Source organism: Asterias rubens, chromosome 6 (assembly GCF_902459465.1).
Source record: "Asterias rubens chromosome 6, eAstRub1.3, whole genome shotgun sequence".
Lineage (NCBI taxonomy): Eukaryota > Metazoa > Echinodermata > Asteroidea > Forcipulatida > Asteriidae > Asterias > Asterias rubens.
Window position 1 is genome coordinate 1,832,006 of NC_047067.1, and position 25,164 is coordinate 1,857,169.

At 38.0% G+C, this 25,164-nt stretch overlaps 1 protein-coding gene across 9 annotated transcripts in view; it reads right to left on the minus strand.

Moving 5' to 3' along the window:
• The window catches only part of LOC117291708 (protein-methionine sulfoxide oxidase mical2b-like), a 61,169-nt gene extending 38,157 nt beyond the window's left edge, over window positions 1–23,012 (minus strand). For 7 of the 9 annotated variants that reach the window (XM_033773567.1, XM_033773566.1, XM_033773565.1 and 4 more), the window contains exons 1-4: window positions 22,835–23,012; window positions 3,880–4,094; window positions 3,133–3,256; window positions 2,557–2,764 (exon numbers count right to left, since the gene is read on the minus strand). In XM_033773567.1, the coding sequence (XP_033629458.1) occupies window positions 2,557–2,764; window positions 3,133–3,256; window positions 3,880–4,013 (466 nt within the window). In that variant the 5' untranslated portion in view covers window positions 4,014–4,094; window positions 22,835–23,012. Of the gene's footprint in view, window positions 1–2,556; window positions 2,765–3,132; window positions 3,257–3,879; window positions 4,095–6,528; window positions 6,573–16,993; window positions 17,013–22,834 lie in introns of those variants that run through there. The other 2 variants (XM_033773562.1, XM_033773561.1) reach the window with 2 other exon arrangements.
• Between the last annotated feature and the right edge of the window lie 2,152 nt (window positions 23,013–25,164).

Genomic DNA, 25,164 nt, shown 5'->3' on the forward strand with positions numbered 1-25,164 from the left:
ATGTCCTTCTATGTTTGTCTGTTCATACTACAAATGTTTTTTCCAAGAATAAGGCCGTGTCCGAAACGGCGACTTCGGCTACAGCTACGGCTAGATCGCGCGCGTCTGCCTATTCTTCAACACTGACAGACGCGCTAATCTAGACGTAGCTGTAGCCGAAGTCGTCGTTTCGGACACGGCCTAAGAAACCATCAGCCAATTGCACCTTGAGGTGTTAAATTTAGGCCAATCACTAGGACCCCCTGTGGGCCCAAGCTGTGCTGGGTTACCATCAGGTAACATTGGTAGACGCATGACGCATCACTAGAACATGCTTAACCCAGACAATCACATGGTGTGCATCTCATTACAACACATTCATTTGATACTGATTTAGGAAATCAAAGACAATGCCAGGTCAAATCAACAACAAAGGTCTACAACTGCCGTCCATGAAAGTAAAGTACATAACTGTACACTTGAATGCAATATTATGAGATCTGCGAAACGCCAGGATTATTCAAGTAACCTGTCCTAACTTAGGATGGATTCAATGCATCCTACGTCTTTGGATACAAAACTTAACTTGTCCTAATTCCTAAGATTAATCCTAAGTTAGGAAGAGTTTGGTGAAATCGATGGTAGGCCTGATACTTCACGGAGGCAACCAAGGCAATTGCCTTCATGGCCTCTGGTCATTGCCTTGGTGCCCTTGAAATGCTCAATACCAGAAATTTACAATTTCCTCCTAGGGTGCACTTTTTTCAAGGAAAAAATGCCTTGGTGCCCTTGCCCTTTCGAAGCATACAGGCCTGTGAGATATATTTGCAGAATACCGGTAGTCCCTTGTAACACTGGTCTACCAGCATGTTACAACACCTGAGGACCAGTCAAAAATCTCTCTAAGTGATCTAGCTGGCTAGTTCAGTGTTGAAAAGCCTCCCTATTTTATATGAAATGTGGACTAATGAAAGAGTTGATGGGCTAGTAAAACAAAAAGCTAACTGGTCCTGCTGGCTAGTCACTGGAATAAATTAGTGTCAAACTTTGCAATGTATGTACATGGTGTACAATGTACATTGTATTTGGGTTTGCAATAACACCATGTGTGTATCTACTTGCCAGGTAGATTTTGTTCTTTAGAGAAATGTCTTGCTTTATTTTCTACTACCGTGGAGTAGATTTTCACATTTCGGGAGACTATTCGTTTGTAAAAAAAACCTGTCCTGCTGTTTAACTACTACCTGGCGCCTTTGAATGGTACCATTCCAGATACTGTGCGCCTTATAAATTGTATGTTCCTATTATTATTATTATTATAAACTGTATGTTATTATTAGTATTGATTATCCCGCTTGACCCCTACCAGCATGACCAGCAATAGACTGAATGCTTGTTTGACCAGCACCCTGTCTCAACTCATTCCCAAATCACAATATCCCCCCCCCCCAACACACACACACACAGGCTGAATGTTCGTTTGACCATTGACCAGAACCCTGTCTCAACTCATTATCAATCCCCCCACCACCTCCAGACATCTTTACTAATCCAACACTTGATGTAATCCTTGAGTAATCGCTTTCCCATGTCAAGGATAGGCTTAAGCACCCAGGTGGCTTTGTACTGGCTCTTTGTGCAGAGATTTAATCCTAATCCATCAATGCATAATTCATGAGGGATTACCTTTCAAACACTTTTCAAGAAAGGATCATTTTTCATTTGTGCACACAATGCAAGAGATCTTAACAAATGCTGAGTGTTTCTAGTAGCTGGCGCTAAACAAAGTTTTCAACATTTGCATGTTCACACAAAATAACAATGAGGGGAGGGGAGACCACATAATATGACTTTAAAAGATGTGTGAACACCGACTGGTCCAATGGATGGTTCATGGGGCCGTTGAAAGAGAGGTTCGTGGATGATTGCGCCCTCTTGCAGAGGAAGAATTGTGACAAATCAAAAACAAGGTCTTGCACCTAATAATAAACAATAGTGGCTTCTTCTATAGCTTGCAAATCCTGGCACTGTACTGTATTTCCTGCAAGGTATAACGTGGGACTACGTTTGAATTATGAGTAAGGACCAACTACTTTTACATAGCACCATGTAATGGTTTACAAGGTGCTGTGGGGCAATGCTATTAATCAAACCAGGAACACTGGGGTGAACCCCTTCTCTTTTGATAAGTTCACTAGGTTCTTTTGCGTGCATTACACAACACACAGGACCAAAGGCTTTACGTCCCATCCAAGGATTTGAACCTAGACTGTTCTGATAACTAATATTCTTATATTCCACAATGTTTGCATAGTGTTTAACAGTGTTCCCATATGACCTGATAGGGGCCCTCTTAAATTTCTGTGGCTGCGAGGAAGTCTTCCGCGTCCTCTTTCGGCATGTTGGTTTTTTACATCATGGTCGCGGTAAGTTGACAAGGGGGTCAGTTTATCATGCATTCCTATTGGAATTATTTTTGCCGTTCTACAGAAAAGTTGCAGTACTCAAAAACGAACAGGCCAATGGGAACACAACTTTAGAGGTACAAATATTGAGAACAAACAGAATCCAACTTACTGATGTGATCAATAGCACCAGCGCAGAACTTTCCAAAGAACTTCTTGGCGCCAAGATTCTTAAGGTCCGTGATAAGGAACGGCCAAAGATGCAGCACGTTGTTCCGGGAGAAACTGTCTCTTTTCTCGATGACGACGCACTTTGTGCCGAGCATCGCGCACTCGATGGCCGTGCGGAGACCGACTGGGCCGGCTCCAATGATGAGAACCTCAACAAAGAAAAAAAACATATTTCTTTAATTTGATATTTCTATAACATGCAAATTTATACAAATTTGTTGTACATTTTCATGTGTTTTATTTTTAAGTTTCTAATCCAATGTTACTGGTATTTTACCAAAATTGGTTTGGACAAACAAAAATTGTCAAAGCCAAAGCCGAAGCCTAAGCCAGAGACGAAGCTGTACTCATAGCTGTGAACTTTCGAAAAGGGCTTATGATTCTCTATTGTTTAGCTCTATCATTTTTATTTATTTATGGGGTTTTGGGGGTTTTATTTTTAAGACTTAAAAGGGGGGGGGGGCGAGAGAGAGAGACTAAACACATAATGGGGTATTTCCATGAATAATAAACATACCCTTGTATTTGTACATGCCTTCCCCTTCTTATATTCTTTCCTGCCGTACCGCTTATCAAGTTTGGCCCACAGTGACTTTGCTTTCCATGTCGCCACCTTTGCCTTAAACAGAGGGTAGAAATTCCTGCAAAAAGGGGAAGACAGTTTTTGTTATCAGATTCGTTGCTGCGATAAAGGTCATCGACCCTGGAGCGCGAGAGAGCGAGAGCCCCTCTTGTATAACTACATGTAGGCTATCCTGTCTAAAGGTTAGGTTAGGTTTGCAGTAGCACCTTGTGTAAATCTCGTTTGAGTAGTCTTGGTTCAGAAAAGTCGTGGTTGTGGTTGACAACTCAACAATTCGATCAGTTTGCTCTGATCGTCTTCAGGAGACGATATGAGCGTACTAGTTGAGGTTTTTCTGCAAAATGGAATCTTATTTTTCAATGACATAGGTTCTTATTTGTCAATGTCATTATTCATTTTGGCAGCACCTTTAGAATAAGTTTCAGGACAACACCAACATAGGGCTAGATAGCTCAGTTGGTAGAGTGACAGCATTAATCCAGATGTCGTTGGTTCGAACCCCGCTCTAGTATTTTTTTCTTTGTTCAACCCAGAATCATTTAAAAATTTACCCAGTCAGTTTTCCTTGTCGTTTGTTATTTGATAATTAACAGTGCTTTGTTAACTTATAAAGTTCATTTAATAACCAAAGATCCAAGGAAATTATTTGAAAATTTAATTTAAAAAAAATGACTTGCTTACTTTTGTTCCTTGGGGTCGAGTCCTAGATGGTCACAAATCTGATGGAATGAGGACATGCAGGCATGGAAGGTACCAGCCTGAACGAAGCGGTCAAACAGCTGAGCCGCTACTTCCTCACTGGTTTGCTCTGGCATGGCGAACCAGTGATGCCGAATACCAGTGATGAAAGAGCCTCAGAGTTGAGTGTTGGGGGTCGGATGAACCACTACATGTATCTGAAAATGAAAAGTTGATAATTTCATTTGATTTTTACATAAAAAATGTTAACACTTGTTTCATAATCTACGATTACATAAAGAGTGATATTGTACATAATGCATATATTTCAGTGGTCATTTTGGGATTTTACATTTCATGTCATAAGTGCCACATAGATTCTAGACTAATAAAAATATCAGTTGGACATGTTGGAGATGAGCCCCTTTCTTCATCATATCAAAAGTTGATCAAAACAGACGGTACAATCTCCATGAAATATAAGATTTATAATTCTCTTCCATTGGGCTGTGTAGAAATTGTGCCTGCAGGAAGTCCAGGCTTGGCGGCTCTTTTGAAAGCATGTTATGTCACGGGTCACATGATCAGGGATAAAAACATGAGGAAAATATGATATTTGTATTGGAACTTGCAGAGAGAAAAATCACAGTATATCCAGCAATTGCTGTGGGTGCTGAGGGTTATTTCGAGGCCATGGTCTATGTATACCTGTCCTAAAACTTTGCAGAGGGCACCACGGCAATTGCTGTGGGTGCTGAGGGTTATTTCGAGGCCATGGTCTATGTATACCTGTCCTAAAACTTTGCAGAGGGCACCACGGCAATTGCTGTGGGTGCTGAGGGTTATTTCGAGGCCATGGTCTATGTATACCTGTCTTAAAACTTTGCGGAGGGCACCACGGCAATTGCTGTGGGTGCCGAGAGTTATTTTGAGGCCTTGCTATACATAAACTACTGTACTTATAACTTCAGTGACAAAACACTTTACAATTTACAAAGTTCACTGTCCTTTAACAACAGCATTGTTAATTATTGTGCTGTGTACAAGATAATTATATTAATTCCAAATTTTACAACTGTAATTAACGAAGATACACGTATACATATTTAATGGCACTTAGGGTTTGAACCCGTGCTGTCGTACAAACCTGCAGTCGTAAATTGTTAACGACATTTGAATAAAAACATACATGACTGTACTTGGAGGCCCTTAAAGGAACACGTTGCCTTTGATCATTTATGATGGCCGACCGTGTTAGTTTGCAAAGTATAAGGAAAACCACGCAATTTCGAGGCAAATGTGTGTGGATCATTGTATTCTACTTTTAAAACATCTTTCTACCCATACATGTATGCATTTTATAACAAACAGTTACAAACGCTTTTCAAAGACCAACTCGACCGATCCAAGGCAACGTGTTCCTTTAATTGATGTAGATTTATTATATAGCAGCTGTACATAACTGTATACAAAAATACAAACATAAAGCAACATGATCAATTTCAGCCTTGAACATGCTGAGAAATGCTCACATATTGCTTTAATAGTAGAACACTGCCATTTTTTCATATCACAGACAGATACACACTGAACAATGGGTAATTACTTGTTCAAATTTAAGGTCACAGATAAAATCAGGCAGACAATTCCTATATGACTCATCCAATACAAATCAATACTTGTTGACACCCTGTGCCAACGCAGAATTTATAAACAAGCATTGAATTACATACACACAAGTAGTGTCATTTATTCAGTGTGTATTTGATTTTACTGTATGTTTGGACACACAAATGAACATACAGTAGAGGCCCGATACTTCACAGAGGCAACGCAGGCGATTGCCTCCATGCCCCCTGGTCATTGCCTTGGTCCCCTTAAATTGCTCCAATGGAAATTTACAATTTCCTCATAGGATGCCCTTTACCAAAGAGAAAATGCCTTGGTGCCCTTGCCCTTTCAAAAACGAAGCATTGCGTACAGGCCTGATATATAGTACACAACCGTTATCACACTTCATAAATATAGATCTACACCCAGGCATAGGTGATACTTGATTCTTGCAATGGCACACCAGTCTTTCCTTAGTAAAGGGTATCTCTACAATATAAGAGAGAAATGGAATTCTCTGAAACTTTGCATGATTCCGACCCCGGTCAACTAGAGAGAGAGAGAGAGAAATCTCTATTGGAACATTTCAAGGGGCACCGAGGCAATGACTCGGGTAAGGGGGCAATTGCTTGTGTTGTCTTTGTGAGGTATCAGACTTGTCAAACTGCCCAACTTTGTTGTAGATGACCTATGACCCTAGTATTATTAACACAAGCTACATAATTACATGACCATCTTCTCTGGTCTAGTTCCCTGCAGGCAAGAATTCAGAAAAGCCGTAGAGTACATGAAACTTTCACCAGAAAACACAGACTACATGTATTTTCTAAATAAAAATCTGACAAACTCACATGATAGGTTAATACAGTGTGTACATTACCACATGATGCAGTTGCCGTCATACATGTAGGTACAGTGTATGTACTCACATGAACGTAATACCTACAGTACACACGTACGGTAGACGGTTTTACATTCAGTAGACTGATTCATGTACGGTCTATGTTTTTAAAAATGTGAACTTTCAACAATATTACTTACTTGAACTCTAGCAAGCTGCAAGCCACACTCTCATACAGCACAACCAAGATAACAAATAAAGTACAATGTGCATTTACACCGGTGACAAACACTCGCAGGATACGAATCACTCACAACGAAAACAAAACTAAGATAAAACAGGTAACCCCTTACAAATACACCGTGAGAACAAAACACAGTTTATATAAAGTTTAGATTGGTGGTTTGTTAACAAACAAAAAAGAGTTGGTGCACTTCCTCTACCTTGTCACCGTAACTTCCTGATCAACTTGCATCAAGGTGAAACAAATGCGTAGGAATTTCTGCTAACATCATCTCTTTATAATTATATAATGACCAGTGCACCAAGGTGGTTGGGAATCAGTTATCTTATCATTACATTAGTCTATCTTGATTTTTTTGTTTTTACTAGCTGGCCATCCGGACCCCCCCCCCCCCCCTTTCAGGTGTCCTCTTAAGGTGTTTGAACTTGTGGCCGCACGGGACCACTTTTGTTGAGGGATAATTCTGTTGGAGATTTGTTTTACGGACAATTAATTACTAAAATACACTGTACACTATTGGTAATTGTCAAAGACCAGTCTTCTCGCTTGGTGTATCTCAACATGTGCACAAAATAACAAACTTGTGAAAACTTGAGCTCAATTGGTTATTGGAGTTGCGAGATAATAATGAAAGAAAAAACACCCTTGTGATTGTAACAAAAAGTTGTGTGCTTTCAGATGCTTGATTTCAGGACCTCAAATTCTAAATCTGAGGTCTCGAAATCAAATTGTGAAAAACTACTTCTTTCTTGAAAACTACATCACTTCAGAGGGAGCCGTTTCTCACAATGTTTTATACTATCAACCTCTCCCAATTACTCGTTACCAAGTAAGGTGTTATGCTAATAATTATTTCGAGTAATTACCATTTAATGTCCACTGCCTTTAAGTGCAATCCACGTTCGTGTACTCAGACTATTGAAGCTCAGACCAGGACTCTGCTAAAGATCCAGGTTGTGGTTGTGGTTGTTGTTGCATTGTTGTTTTGTTTGTGTGTGGTTTTTGTTTTTGTTTATGGTTTGGGTTTCTTTTTAAAAAGGAACAGACTTAATGATGATGATTTGAAGCCTCTCAAAACTAATACTAAAACACGAAAAACAAAACATTGCAACGTCATTTGCAATGCATCATAGGCCACCCTGTATGAGTTGCAAATTTTAGGAAGTTAGAGTTTAAGCAGGATTCTTCCCCTGAGGTTTGTTCAAAACTGTTGGGCATTTTGGACCCATGATAAGAAAGCTTTACCTAAGCACGCTGAATTGAAACAAGGTCCACAGAATGTTTTTACTTGACTTATATATTTGGTTTTAAAAGCCCTACTGTCCAATCTGGGGATTTATAAACAGTTTAAAGCCATTGGACACTTTCGGAACAGAATTTGTTTTTAAAGTTCACAGATTTTCAAATAACTTACAGGGTTTACAGAAGGTAATGGTGAAAGACTTCTCTTGAATTATTATACTATTTCATGAAATGCTTTACTTTTTGAGAAACATTAAAACAATATCAGTTCTCGATATCGAGAATTACGGATTTATTTTAAACACATGTCATGACACGGCGAAACGTGCGGAAACAAGGGTGGGTTTTCCCATTATTTTCTCCCGACTCCGATGACCGATTGAGCCTAAATTTTCACAGGTTTGTTATTTTATATATAAGTGATAAGTGATACACGAAGTGTGGGCCTTGGATAATACTGTTTACAGAAAGTGTCCAAGGGCTTTAATCATAAGGGTTTTAGGGGAATTTGATAACAAAATTGTCCGACAAAAGGGAGTTATTTGTTGAAGTTATTTTGCCATGACACCTGAATTAATGGCTAAATAAGCCCTCACAAGCACAGCACTCGGTGCCTAACGTGTTTTCACATCAAAAATGACTGGCTAAACTTTGCGTTTAGTTTCCCCATAGCCCGTTAGATTTTCCAGTGGAAGTGTCAATTGCAAAATGAAAATACCCCTGCCCTTTCAATGATAAAACTCTTGAAGGCATGTAAGATGATGATATAAAATGTACCTTAAACAATTATGAATTCATCAAATGTAAAGATCGGTCATCCTCACACAGCAGTCGCAACCGTGATCCCGCTTTTATAAACTTCAAATTCTATGTTCCTGCTAATCACAAAGATGAACTTAATTGACAAATTACAAATCCATAAATGGGCCTCTGATAGAGCCTTACCTTTTAAAACAAAATACATGTATCTTGCTTCCTACAGTCCCAGACACTCTTTGGTATTGTTGATAACTGAGTTAACAAAACAGTCAATAAACAAATCTCAATGACTTTATTTAATAGAGCCACCAGGTTGAACGAGAGTACCGGGTAGTTAGTTCCACTTTGTTCGTTTATTGTTAGTGTCGTCAGTTGAAAATGTTGTCACGCAGCCTGGCAACATCCATCCATCACAGTGGTCCTCTGGCCAAATTCACCTGAGGACTAGTCATAATTCTCCAGCTGGTCCAGCTGGCTCCAGCTGGCTCCTTCCATGTTGGAAATCATCCCTACTTTAGCCTACAAGAAAGACTCTCCTAGGTTCGAAAAGTCAGGCCATCGACTATTTTTTGCATTTATACCATTAGGTCAATTTAAACAGCTAATTCTTTAGTGATAAGCCTAGCTAAACAGTAGAACAACAAGCCAACTGGCCCTGCTATCCGGTTCTAAGTATGCTGTCAAGAAAGGGCAAATCTCACCAGGTCTGAGCCTTAATTTCCCCCATAGAACAAACCATTACAACTGTTGTCTCAAATCACAGTATGCCTCTAACAAGGATAGAGAGGTCGCGACCTCAAACTAATGATTCAGTGTTGTGAAAACCATGACAAAGAAAACCTACATGTATGACCAAGAACACCATGACCAAGAGAAAGACGTCTTGACATTGGTATGTGGTTAATCACTGGTGTGAACCCGAGATCGACTACCAACCGACCGACTTCGTGGTAACAAAACCAAGTTATATTCATTTTTCCAGTTAGCTAGGCCATTAAACATTTTCACATTGTATGTAGATCTTGAACTTAAAGGCACTGGACCCTATCGGTAATTACTAAAAAAATTGTACAATAGCATAAAAACTTACTTGGTAACGAGCAAGTGAGAGGAGAGCTGTTGATAGTATAAACCATTGTGAGAAACGGCTCCCTCTGAAGTATTTAATGTAGTTTTTGAGAAAGAGGTAATTTTTAACTCAAATATTAAAAGACTTCAGGCCTGAAGCCTTTCTATTATGCATCTGAAAGCACACAAAGTAATGCAACAAGGCTGTTTTTTCTGTCATTATTCTCTTGCCACTTCGATGACCAATTGGTCCCAAATTTTCACAGGTTTGTTATTTTATGCATATGTTGGGATGCACCAAGTGTGAAGACTGGCCTTAGACAATAACCAAAAGTGTCCAGTGCCTTTAAACTGCAAAAAAAATCCATGGTATTTTAACATGAACGTTAAATCCATCCATGGTTAGCGAGCTGACAGCGGGTACCAACCACATCTCTTGCCAGAGTATTTGCAACCGGGCACCAACCCTCAGAAATCTAAGAGATGCTTCATCCATGAATTATTTTTCTGATTCAAATCTTTTGGGCGGAAAATCTATCCAAACCATGTTACTTGGAAGGGAATCCTTCCTCAAAATAGTTTACACCATCACAGCTGCAGAGCTTCTGACGTAAGTTTTTTGGGTCATGTATTATTGGAGAAGTAACCAATTGCCAACTTCTCCAAAAATTAAGGACCATAAAAACTTATCACCCTTCCTTTAAAGATGCTATGTCAGATTTTTTGCCCCAAACATTAAAAAATAGATTTTTTTGAGTGAATAGTATTTCAAAGAGTATCACCCGCTCTAACGAAAAAAGTTTAACTTTTTCTTTTAATGGTCAGGAACCATGACAAAAATTTAAAACGTTTCTTATAAAACACATAAGAATTGGTCACGTGGTATATTGTCGGGATTCCAACAAAAACTTATTTTGAGCACTTTATTTCACTGCTACTAATAATTGGCGGACTTTTTCGAGCAATGGCTCAAATGAAAGCTTGTAACTTTCTCGACCCCCATCAAAATACCTATTGAATTTTAAATCAAAATTTTGGGGTCAAATCGGCCAAAAAATTGACATAACATCTTTAATGACAATCGTTCATGGAAATCTATTAAATTACTTGGGGTTTGTTCATGGTAAATACTGGTTTGTTTATCGTAAATACTTGATGTAAATACAGGTTTGTCTATAGTAAACATTGGTGGTATTTGTACTACACAGTGAGTTGCTTGTTTTAAACAGTAAACATAACAAACTACTTTGCAGCTGTCTAGTTGGAAGTTTTTTCAGTGGTTGTTAAACCTGAAACAACCCAAAAGTGTTTCAAAAGTGTTTCACCATGTGTATTGACATGCAGGCTTACACCTTACTGAACAAAATTTGAGTACATTAATTTGATGTTTTAGTTTGTTTTTCCCCTAAAAAACTTCCTCTAGAGTGAAAGGGGTTTTGCTTGACTGCTAGTAATTTAAGCATTTTAACACACGAAGACCCAAGCCAATATTTGTTTGAATTTGTTTACAGAAATGCATCAATTTTTCCTAGCAACCATCATCGAGTACAAAATAATTTGCTAACAAAGCGTTTACACGAAACAAATTTGTCAAAAGTGTGCTTTTGTTTGCAAACAAAACACAAAGTTGCCCCAAATATTTGCTACAGTTCAACTGTGACCTGGAAGCATTCCACAGAGCCAGTAATGCACATTAAAAGCAGGCCTGGTGCTTAGCAAAGGGCACCAAGGCATTTTTCTCCTTGGTAAAGGGCACCTCTACGAGGAAATTGAAAAGCTTACGTGCAAGCACCAAATTTCTGCACTAGCCTTGTAAGCATAGAATGCCTGGAAACATAGAGTATGCACGCGCAGAAGCAAACATTTGCAGCTAACCCGTTAAATACGCTTGCTGTAAGCACAGAATTCCCTGCTATGAAATTGAGCCCTGATCACATGGGTTTTCCCTATTTGAGATTTTCCTCCCACATCTAAAACTGAATATTTCTTGTTGGTTCCTATCCATCCTGTTATTGGCGCCAATTGTGCTGTAATAAATAAACCTGAACCTTGTATAATTACAAAGACCTTGCTTTAATTGTAATGAATTATAAAAACAGTGGGTTGGGCGAGGGTGCATGTGGGTGGGAAAGAGTCAAGTGCAGTTTCCTTTTTACAGTTTAATTGATTGATTTTCTTTTTAAATGACAGGAAATGGTACGTTCTTTAAATATTAATCCAGTAACAAATAAATTCAGGTAATTTGTGGTGAAACCTTTATTCTGGCTACTGTTGGGAGAAGGAGGAGTGGCTGACATGTAAAATCTTTAAAAGGGTTTCGTTATTTCACAATGTGTAACAAGTTCAAGAATTTCTTTATTAAAAGCACAATGAGGCTAACTTTTTCCATAAATGTTGGGTCATGGATTTTCATTGTAATACTGATGATATTATAAGCAATCCCTTTCCAATACCACAAATTCAAACCAGTTTGACCCAGTGGTTACCAATTTAGGCTTGTTTGAATATTGCTGGCTGCATTTTTTTAAAACCAAAATTGCTGAAGAAGGGCATGATGTTGCGCCAAAACCATTTATTGGCTGAAGTTAAAATTTGAATTTTCAGCTTGTCAACCAAAAACCACAAAATAACAAAATTTCAGCAAATTTTAAGAGAGTATGGTGTTTAACCCATTAGGCAACTTGACACGGAATGACCCTACTAAAGATACAATAAAAGTCACATGTAATCCAAACTATATTACTTCGAAGGGACTCCTTTCTCAAGATATTTAGTACTATTGACAGCTGGAGTGCTACTCACAAAGTAACTTTTTATGGTCATTATTAAAACAAAAATTTAACAATCTACATCTTTGACCCCAACTTTAAACATAAATATGGACCCGCACTTGAGTTTGATTCATGTAGTTATTTTCATAATTTGTCAAACTAATTTCCTCCGTTTGTATCACGTTTGCTTACAAAGGTTGAAACCTTGAGATTTTATTAAACAAGTACATCTGATATTTCTGTAGTCTGACCTTTATGACCTTTCTAGGAATGTCAATAAACAAAAAAACGATATCCAAATAAAACATGATACCTTATTATGCCTTGAATTTACAAGCATGATACGGACCCTTGAAAAGCAGCAGGAACATTTTATGGAGTACAGTGCTGGTGTACTCCAGTACTGGGCCAAATTTCATAGAGCTGCTTTTAAAGCATAAAAAGTTGCTAAGCACCACATAATTAAGCTTTCCAAAATAAGGTTTCCCAGCTAAAATACCATTATACATGTACAAAATGTAACTGGTGTCCTGCTTAGTTGGGCTTAGAAGAAAAATAGAAGCTCTGTGAAATTGGGCCTTGGTTAATACTTTTCCAAGCTATTTTATAATAATTTTGATTTTGACATACAAAATAACAAATCAGATTAATGTCGGAGGAATATCCGACCTGCCTGTAAAACAAAATAGAACTGTAGGACGTTTGTAATGCAGCTTTTGTTTTTTCCTTTCTGATTCATGGTGATCTACAGTGGGTGAGATTAGACAGTTATGCAAACATTTCTGATAAATTTCCTAGCGCTGCTTTTAAAGGCACTGGACACTCGCTACTGGTAATTAGTCAAAATAATTGTTAGCATAAAAACTTACTTGGTAACGAGCAATAGAGAGCTGTTGATGGTATAAAACATTGTGAGAAACTGCTACCTCTGAAGTAACGTAGTTTTTGAGAAAGAGGTTATTTCTCACCTAATATTAAAAGACTTCAGGCCTGAAAGACTTCAGCCTTTTATAATGCAAAGGAAAGCAAACAAATTTGTGCAACAATGGTGTTTTTTCTTACATCATTCTCTTGCAACTTCAATGACCAATTGAGAGTCCAAATTTCACAGGTTTGTTATTTTATGCTTGGGATACACCAAGTGAGAATACTGGTCTTTGACAATTATCAAAGGTGTCCAATGCCTTTTTAAAAGCACAACACATACATGTAGCTGAACACACGTGCCTGTACATGTATATATCTACATCAGAAAATTTGTTCCAAACCAATTGACGTATATGATTCGTACAGCGAAGAGTATTCAATCTTCACTGAACTTTATTCTCACAATTAATTTTTTCAAGGAAAAGAGAACAAATTATGGAAATTTAGTCCTAATCCAGGGTCCTTTCTGTTGTGTCGCATTTCTCGCCACATAAAGATCTATTCTTGCATCATAATGGTTGTCTAGGTGTTAAATGCTGCAACTCAAGGCCTATTGCCAATTTTTATGAACAGTGAAAATGCTCACTTAAAGAATTTTGTGTGAACTTCCACACATACGGCATAGACTTGCTGTGAAGTATGCGTTCTGTTATGTTAAGCATGTAGTTCTCAACACAGTAGTTAATACAGCTCTAATCTAAAATCCCATGAGATTCTCCATCAAGCCATGATTTGAAAGTTAAGTGTTGTTGTATCAGTACCACCATAGAGCGATGGCCAGAGCAATGGTACCACACTGGAGTGTTGGTACCACCCACTGACAACCGTACAGACGTGTTCAACTTGTTCATTTATGAAGAAACAATCAAACATTCCATTGTCTTTACATTGATTGACACGCAAGACACTGAGTCAATAAATACCAAGTCTGTATGGTTAAACTGTCAAGTCCTAAAACACTGTCAAGTCCATGCGATAGAGCATCCTATTGTCTTTACATTGATTGAGAGATGCAAGAACACAAAAGCCTGGTTCATACTTCCTGCAAATGCGAATGCGATACGACTTTTGGCGTCACAGGGCTGTTTTCGCAGCAAAATGTTTCGCGCGAGTTGCGCACTTGAAGTCAACTGATGCAAATTATTCGTTGCTTGCGAATTAGTGACGTCAAGATTCGTGTCGCACTCACATTCGCAGGAAGTATGAACTGGGCTTCAGGTTCAGTCAATATAGTCTGGTTACGTTAAGTCCGGTTACCCTGACAAGTCTGTGTGCCATTGTCTTTACATTGATTGAGATACAAGAACACTGAGTCAATGAATACTGTCTGTATGGCTACACAGACAGAGACACTGTCAAGTACATAAATGATGCATTATAAGGAAGCTTCCAGCTGTCATGTTCAACTCTTTAGTGGCTTACAAGCCGCCTACAGCCTGTATTAGTTACCAGAAATTGACAGTCATTAGTTATTAACCAACACTTTACAAGCCTATTGCTCACTGAAGTGACACCTGTTTTGAATACACACAAAGGAGGTCATAGGCCTATACAAGGTATGATGGAATGTCTTCCATGTGATGGCCATATTGGACTGACAAATCATCAGCTGAAGTACTGTATAGCTGCTGACGCATCAGCCCATGCCTATAACCACACAAGTGCTGCTTCTTCTTGTAATTGGGCAAGCTGTTGAAAGAAAAGGTTTTCAAGATGTTTTCTTTGGGACCTTAGTGTGAACGGTGCATGAAATGTTTTTCTTGAATTTAACCATGGTTGGTTGTTTATAGTAATACAGACAGGGATTTTATTTCACAGGACTCAGAAAAGTACAGTGCATACATACATCAGTTAAATATTCTTCCTCCATGGTAAAAGGGTAATAAACAAATATGTTAGTATTGTTCTCCAGTTTACCAACAAGAACATTGTCTGTGTTCGGCCATCTAATCATTAACATGGAGGTCAGATCAGGCATGACAGAGGCATGGTAGGCCTGGATATTGCCTGGTCAATTGCTGGGTCATTGCCTTTCTGCCCCAAAGGATTTCTCATGCACAAACTAGCACAAACTTTGCAATTTGGCGTCATTTGGAGAACCTTTAGGTTCCATCTACGAGGTAGCTCTAGTGTCAACACTCGAAAGTATACAACTTGATGATACCCACCCACTTCATACACTTTTTGTTTTTAATAAGTCTGGGAGATTGCGTCAACTCAAATCCAACACTAATCGTCATCGCCTCTCCTTCTTACCCAGTGCAATTTATTATTTCAACAACAATTTTATTAGATGACTTGCTTCGTACTTCCCAATCCATGTCACCTATGGCCTCTCCCTCGTTCACATGTTGTGTCTTCCCCCCACCCCCCCCCCACCCTTCCTTCTCTCCTTTTCCAACCCCCTTTCCTTCCCAAGTCATCCTTGGTTTATTTTCTGTTTTGATGTATTTTAATTCCGGTGTATTTTAAAACTATTTATTTGTGCAATGTGATATTTTTATTATATTGTTGCTGTTTTAATTTCTACGGTTCATGTATGTTTTGTGCTATTTTTAATAACTGTATTTTAATGTGCAAATCAAGAAAGTGATTTTCGTGCTGGGCATGACGAATAAAGAATTGAATTGAATTGAATTGAATTTAACAACTTGGGTCCACAATGCTCCCCGGTTTTGAACAAATCCTGAGGAGAACCAAGTGATTCATGAACAATGTCCTCAATGAGCTGCCATTTACAGATGAGAAAATGACTGGGTGCCCTTGCTCTTTCAAGATTGGAGTACCAGGCCTGCCACTCCACATCTGCTGAATGTGAACCATGGTTATTTCTACCTCCATGGGACCATATGGGACATACTGTATGTACAAGTACAAACATACCAAATGAACACAGTGAGTGGGATTAGAAATGTTTAGACTTCAGATAAGACAAACAAGACTTCCCCACAGGGGCAGCACTAAAATTAGTGAGTAAACAACTCCTATCTAAAAGCAAATGCTAAAAGAAAACTGCCACTAGGTACATTGTACGTGCATAATATTTTCTTTCTCCATGGTACATGCATGCTACCTCCATTTCTATGCGCCATGGTACCTGTACCTGTACAACATGCTGAACTCTACGGTCCAGATTCAGTCACAATACACTATTTTTTAAAGCCCTTTTCACATTTCTGAGCCACTTCCTGAGGATCTATTTGTATAGCTCCACGGTGGTCAGCCCACTGCCACCAATGCTCATTTCACACTTGATGTTACTGTTCAGGGTTCGCCCTGAACTTTGTCAGTGACTGGTCAACAGGACCAGACTAGCTTGTCATTTCCAAAGCCCACTCAGCTTCCTCATCACTGGTCCATAGTTATGGAAAGGTTTGCGGTAACACCATGTATGACCAATCATGGAGGTAGATATGACTATCTCTTAATGAGTTGGGGTGGTTCTGAAGAGAACCCTTGGTTTCAACTCAATGTTTTGATCAGTATGCTCTGATTATCTTCTCTTTACCATAGCGCAAGAATTGTACATAAATGAGTCTTTCACAGGGATGCTTTTCAACAATTAAACAGCCAGTAAAGGATGATCTCAAATATATAGATAATACAGTTTTCTAATAGCTGGAGTCCATTAAAAAAATATAACGAGTCTCTTACCTCACGTTAAACAATGGTAAAAACCTGCGGGACAAAGGAATCGTAACGTCAGTGGCGGCTAGTTGGTGTGGAAAATAGCGCCCTCAGTATACCAAAGCTGGAGAACTGTGTTCAAACCCAATTAGGGGAATATCGTCACTGGCGTCAAAAGGTCAATGTAATAGCTAAGCCGTTTTTGACTCTCGGCTGAAAAAGCCGTGCGACCGGTTGCATTTTTGACTCGAGTTATTTGTTACTAAATGCAAATTTTGAGAGTAAAATGGTTATTAACCGGTATCTACGATGTCTATTTGGCCATAAAAAGGTAATAGTTGAAATATTGAGATCATCCTTTATTGGCTCTTTAACTACATGTAGTCAGCCGGACCACTCAGAGAAAATTATGACAAGTGTTTCTAAAAGGTGTTTACGCTAGCATTTAGACTACTGTTAAGGGAGAAGGCTGATTTTCCTGGGGAAAATTAGCACTCAGTTTGTAAACCACTGGGGCTTTTTACTAGTAGGAGTTTGCATGAGTAAGCAAGTGTGAAAAGTTCAACCAAAACTTTTCAAGGAATGCACAGTAGGGAGTGTACAGAGTGGGAGATCACACCTAAGCTTCAATCGTTTACTACGGCTGATTGTATCATGTACGTACAGTACCAGACAAGAATAGAACTTGAAGTTAGCTTTGTAAGCGTGTGGTTCACTTCTGCAACTGACGCCCTTTTTTTTTGCTGAGATCCAAAGAATGGAAACTTGACAATGATTGATAAAGTGCCAACACCAATGGTTAGTTCCACTGTGTGGGTTAGGCTGGGTCATAGAAACTATCTAGATCCCAAATCGCGACTGATAAACATCACTGGCCCTGTTTTGTTGAATCTAGGCCTCTAAGCCTTAAAATATGTATAAAATATATAACTTGCATTTTATGCCAAATGGATTAAAAACGATACATTATACAAAGCAACACATCAATGGTTTTTTGTTTAGTTTACAATCTGTAACAGCTCATCACAAAACAGGATGCTCTTAGTTTTATAATCTTTGCAAAAAGTATTGTGGAAGCATTTCCTCTGTTTGGGGGGTTGGGTGGGGTGGGAAGGGAGCTTGGTAGTGTACTGTAATTGGCACCCATCCCTGCAATATAACAGGAAACCAACTTTATGGCTACAAGCGATAGGCTGCAGACTTTATTTAAAGCAGTAGGCTACAAACAGACTTTGCATTTTCAGTTTTTGCTGACCTTCCCTAGGTACACAAATAGTGTGAATACTAACAATTGTTGGCAATGAAATCCCAATGGGGTACTAAAAAAAGAGCCAGTGTTAAATAGCTTGGGGTTGGACAATAGTACTGAAGGAATGAGTACACTTGAAGCCAGAGACTCAGCAGCACTCTAAGCCTTCACCATAACATGGCCATATTCCTTACATGTATGTCTGCAATTGCAAACAAACACCAGAACTCATACTAAAGATGCCCAGACTATCCAGCCTCAGTCTGGTCTACATTGATGTAAATTTATGATTAAGAGGGGGGAGGGCGTGGGGGGGTGGTAACTAGACTACGATCTAACGAGCTGACACAACATTGGTGCGAAAATATAATATTGAAAATATATGTTCACAGATTTACACATAACCTGATGGTAAAGAAATTAACCATGACCAAAGATTGGAATATTTGTGAAATGCTATAGTTGTTCTAGCGAGTCAAAAACCAGATTATTTGAAAACAATGAAAACAGGGTGATTTTTGTCCACTATTCTCTCATGTGAAGACCAATTGGGCTGTAATTTAGGTCATTTTGGGTCATATGAAGTGCGGATACTGGTCTTTGACAGTTACCAATGTCGTTCATGTGCATAAACCTAAATGGTTTTAGGATCTGTTCCATTGTTTTAGTTTATAATACAATCAAACTAACCTGTGAAAATTTTATTTCAAAAGGTGGTAGCATTTTTGAGATATTGCCAAAAAAAAACTGTAGCGATGTCCAGGCAGGAAGAATAATCCGTATTTGGATACAATCTGAGGAATATTTCATGCAAAAACATTTCTCAAATCTTGAATTCTTCTCTGTAAAACCACATTCCTTTGAAGGAAATCTTTTATCAAAATGTTAATTATAAAAAGCTTCTTACTAAGTTAGTTTTTATGGTCATTCATTTTTGTAATAATAACCATACCTTCCCTTCTTTAAAGAGTGAATAGTTCAGACCCTACGTGTACCACCAGAGCAACCCAAACCTAGCTGTTGTTAACCTTTCTACCAACACTTTCCCCAAATGAGACCTTCCTGTATACACTCCAGCGCTCCCCTTCAATGAGAGCCATTCACAGCCATTCACAATCACGCCTCTTATGTGTTTTTTTCTTCATCACAAAGCACTAGCCACATTATCCAGTTTCATAAGGGCTGACCTCCATTGTGATGACAGGAAAATTAAATTAAATCAACCCACCCACACCAGTAACAAATAAACAACTTGTTTGGTCAAAAAAAAAATCCAGTGTTTATTCACCGAAAATAAACAGTGTGTTTTATTGACTGATTAAATATTACAGATAAGATTTTAACCTTATGTGCTACTGTTGCTGTGTTATTGCGTACAGATGAAAGAATTCTACGGTATTGACCAGAGTGTAAAAAGAAGGGAAAAGAAGGACATTCATGACTGGTGTTGGGTATTTTTATGATAAAGCTCACAATTTCTGGTGAATATATATCACTGGTACATTTCATCAGGAATGAATTTGATCATCAAACCTTTTGGCTATTGATCCGAGATGTTCAGTATGACTCAATCAATACTTTATTTCCACTCAATAATCTATCAATAATACATGATAAATATCCAAGGATAAGTAAGACTAAAAGGTTGTTAAGTGGTGGGGATCTTTTAGAAAGCAGGGATTGTCAAAGAAACACTGATGTGTGTAGCCTACAGAAACAAAAAGTACAACTACACGGAACAATTCCGTCTATCAATTTTGCAATACTCAGACCATGCTTAGACTAAACAGGTTTTGTGGACATTGAATACCACCTGAAACCGGTCCTGAAACAGGGTCGAGCACGAAACATTTAAATGGATCAGAAAAGGTTATTCATCTTTTGTTGCTGCTATTAGGTGCCCTGAACTTAAAAAACACAATATTGTGCTTTGAATTAAATTGGTTCCTCATACATGCAGTTTCAAGAGCTGATTAAACTCTAAGCCAAACACACTACTTCTGAATGCTCATTAATATTTTTGAAAAACCACCTACATGTACATTACAATGCCTATTATTATCAAGTACAAAAAAATGCTAAACAGTAAGCAGAACAAAACTAAGCTTATACCAGAATAAGGTTACTGGCCAAAGCATCATACAACATACCGGTACATGTACCATCTTTGACCGGTTTCCTGCAAAATTGCAGTAAATTTAAAGTAATCTGCTCAAAGATGAACTTGGGCTCTCCTTGTGTAGCATTTTAACATGCAACAGAAATCATTTGCCAAACCATACAAACTTAGTCCATCCACTTGTTATAAATTCACACTTCTTGAGTTATTTGGAGGTCGCGAAGTCACATTGTAATTTTAATCAAACCTATGTAGCCCGATGACACCTGACCATGGGGTTTACACATTCTAATTAAAGGAAGTTGTAGCGTTTGTGAATGCTTCAATATTAGATGAAGATGTTACCAAGGTTGGTTGATGTTGTTTAAACATAGATCCACCATGGAGGGCAAATAACATTGATCTGGAGCTTCAGATCACTGTCATGCGTGCATAATGCAAATCAACAGTCAATGCTATCGGATGTGGAAGCATTCAGATCAAAGGGTCTGTCCATCGCCTAAATACATCTATCTACACGTAGGCAATTTTTTCGAAACAAGGACTTGGGCTTTCCCTTTGGCTAGTTGGGCTAGGGCTTCTTAGGCTCTCAGCTCCGGCCTTGAGTTTTGTTTTTGAATGGGCACAGCAATTTTCACTTCTATTGACATGTATAAGGAAAATTTAAATTTGCATTGGAACTTTAAAAAAAGGCACATCAGCAAATGCACAGAGCACCACAACAATTGCTGTGGGTGCCATGGGATATTTTGAGGCAAGGGCTCCATCAGTTATTTAGAACAGGTGTGCTTTCCTTACAGGTCTTCAAACAAGGTCCAGTAACAACATCAATATGATGGGAAACCAACAATAAAAACCCAGCTATACACGCACTCGTCTCAACTCATAAAACATCAGCTTTTATGAGTAGACTGTCTCCCTGATACTGATGCCCTACTAACATTCCCTTGCTTGGTCTACAGTTGCAATAATATTGGCTCAAATAAAAACTTATGCTTGTTAAAACTATTTTGACTGGGAGAGTATTGGTTCTATTTTAATTTGTTTTTCTTGTAAACACTCAAAGGTGATATGTACATGTTTGTAAGTGTACCTGTAATGTAACACCAAAAAAATTGTTGATCATCCACGCCCAACCATTCAAAACCCCCCTACCCCATTTTTTTCCCTTTTTTTTTCTTCATAAAAAACACCCTTTTCAGCTGATATTTTTTTCAAAATGTACCTTGAAAAGATGTTTAAAGAAGGTTTTTATTCATGTTGGCAAAGCAAGAACAGTTCTTCAAATTATTACTTGGGCTACACTGTGCTTAGTTGTTTGAAAATAATTACAGAAAATGTCATCTAGATGTGAAATTTGTTTGACAAAACTATTAAAAACATCAAAAACACACAAACCCTCTGTTTCATAGTGATTGTGATGATTTCTTTATTCTTGATTTCATATTTGGCATGTGAACAAAACTATAGAAAAAAAAACTCCCTCCCTCCCCCATCCGCAAAAAAAAAGGACGATAAAAAAAAATACAATGTGACAGACTATCTTGAATTAAAAATTCCTGTATCCTGCCTCCACTTTTTTCATTTGTTATGAAATAAATTAATATTTAATTTACTCAATAATAAGCAAAAAATGAGTGAAAAAGTGGTGGCAGGATCTGGAAATCTTTCCGTATTTTGTTGTACAATTATTTCATATCGTAGACAAGTATCACAATTACATGTATACTTCCCCTTGCATTAAAAGATTGAGTTTTACAAGCTTTACTTTCTCCAAGAGGGGCTAGACCCAGTAACTGGAGCGCTGTACTCATTTTTTTGAAATTTTGTCATATCGTCGTACTAGACCAGTAAATCTTTTGGGACAAAAGGAGTACAGCGCCCCAGTTCTGGGTCTAAGTTTCTCCTTGGTTTGTGTGACATGCTAAACATAAGACAATCATAAGTCAATGTAATGTTGTAAGAAATTCTGATGACATTTCTACTGTAGTGGTTTGTAATGTAAATCTAATTTATTTTAGTTTCCTTTGAAATGAATAAGAATGTGGGGGTGAAAACTTGGTTTTAAAATACAAGACAATGCAGACAATATTTAACTGAACAGTGTATAAAAATAATATTGAATTCAATCAAAAATACTGGAAACACTTCTGTATCCTGCCACTACCTTTTGAATTTGATTCATTCGTTCGTTACGAAATCTAATTTGCTCAAATCAGATCACTCTGCTAAAAATGAGGGATAACTGGTGGCAGGATACGGAAATCTTTCCCAAATACTCAGCTATGTAATACATACATCATTTAATTCATAAAGTATGGCATTCTTTAATCAACATATAGAGCAATCATGGAGGAACTCAATGGAGCAATAAATGAACTGTTCGTTAACTCAAACAAATGGTTTACCGTGTCATGTCACGACAAAATGATGTTGGTGTACTAGGCCTACGTGTGTACAAAAAAATGAATGCAATTTAACGTAACATTTCCAACCTTACCTCGACAACTCGATCACCTCATGTTCACATAAATATCCGAAGAATAATCCATAATCATGTTCTCGCTAAGACAAAACAGACGGCAGTAACAATCAAGTGGTTGTGATCTGACGCTTGCATTACATTATTGAGTCATCTAGTTTGCCGCTGACGTACCCAAAGTCAGACGTTCAGCTGGCCATCGCCATCTTAGAAATCATAATAACTCAACATAATTCAAAACGGACACTTGGTGTCAAACTAGACAACCATTCTAATTTTAATTTTGATAATTTTCAAAGTCAAATTAACACAACTGTAGACTTACAGGTGGGAATATACTTGGTTAGTTGTAATATTAAGTAAGACAATTGTTTCCTTTGTGCAGATAAAGGTAGGGGGTCATTTTATTATCTGCACGTTATAAAACAAAAAGTCATTAACAAATACGTATGTGAGGGCGCTGTTCATTAATTGAAAACGTGATTTGAAAGCGACTCATTGAAAAAGTGGGCGGGAGTTGGTGTGGGGAAGCAATGCATGGCGCATGAACGGGATACAAAAACTAACGTTAATGTTGTTTGTCTCTTTTTAAAAGAACATGGGGACTACATAATGTTCAGTGGGCTAAATGTTAATGGACACAAGTTTGAGTTACTTCGGATATTCTTTGGCTGTTATCAAATCAGAAAATTCAGAAGGAACTGACAGTTCAGCTGTTGCACTTAAAAAATGAGATAGCTCTTTATCAGTTGTGTAACGACTCATGAAGAACAAAACTATGAAACAATAGATAGGGTACACTGGGGGGGGGGGGGATGGAACAGATAAACAGTTTTCTTTTAATATATAGGAAATTACCTTAACTTGTCATGTGGGATAATAAAGGTTGTTTATATATTCACCATTTAATGAAACTTTCAATGTTTTTTAAAATGTGATTTAGTGTCCAGTTTCCCCATTATTTCATTTGAGCCAAGATGGGTCGCATATACGTACATATGGCAGGTCAACGAATTATTGAAGTGGAATACTTGAAATAATATTATTTCTTTTGGGGCAAGATGGGACAAAAAGTGTATGCCCATTATAGTTTTCAAACCAAAGTATGTAAGTATACCTGTGACTTCGTCTAACAAGTTTGTATTTAGTTACGCCTTTAAGGATTTCATGCATCGATGTTTTTTGGCAACATCGCTGGCATGTGTTTTTTTTTCATATAACGATCGACTATCCGTTGGGTCTCAGCGTCACTACGGTTGTGTTGGGTGGTGGGCCTGTTCGGTGTTTTCGTCATTTCTTCCCATCGTTTAAGGAACGCTTCTGAGGTAAACAACATCCTCTTCGGAAACATTTTGACGATGATCTCTTTAGCTTTGTCCACAAAACTTGGGTCACCTGAAGAGGACGAATTTTAAGAGGCACAGGACACGTTTGGTACTAAGTTACCCAAAATATTAGCACCAAAACTTACGGTAAGACCTACGACGTGCAACGGGCTCTTGCAAGTATTATAACAAAATTTATGTGTATGGTGGATTACATAAAGTGCTTAAACTCCCAGCAACCTTTCTGCTAGCAAAACCAATTCTGTAATATTTAAAAGACAAATCTTATCAAAGTCTTCTCAAAACCCCAGGTTGTGACGAATTCTCATTACAACACAATCCATAAAAATAATGCATGATCCCAACAAAATTACCTGTCAAAAGTAACTATGGGTTTTTACACAAAAATAAATTAGCTTGGCGAATGTTTTTTTGCCAATTTAGTGTCGTGCACCGTACGCCGCGCCCCCTGTGTCTCTTAGACATAAAAGACGGCGGACAATGCAAGGTCAACTTGTTTTGATTTTACAAAAAAAAAAATGTTTCTTCAAATTAAAATTTGGGCTTGGATGAGAAGACTTTATTAACATTGGGGCCTTGTCACACGAGTAAACTTTTACAGGCAACCAACTGCAGTGCATGCTACAGGACCACTTTGGTTGCACATAAGTTATTTTTCAAACACTAACTTATGATTCCCAAGAATAATAATATGTCACTTTTTTAACATTTAAAGACATTGGACACTATTGGTAACTGTCAAAGACCAGTCTTCTCACTTGGGTGTATCTCAACATATGCATATATATAAAAAAAATCTGTGACAATTAGAGCTAGATTGGTCGTCGGAGTTGCGAGATAGATAACTATGAAAGAAAAAGCACCCTTGTCACACAAAGTTGTGTGCTTTTAGATTCTTGATTTCGCAACCTCAAATTCTAAACTTGAGGTCTCGAAATCAAATTTGTTGAAAATAACTTCTTTCTCGAAAACTATGTCACTTCAGAGGGAGCCGTTTCTCAA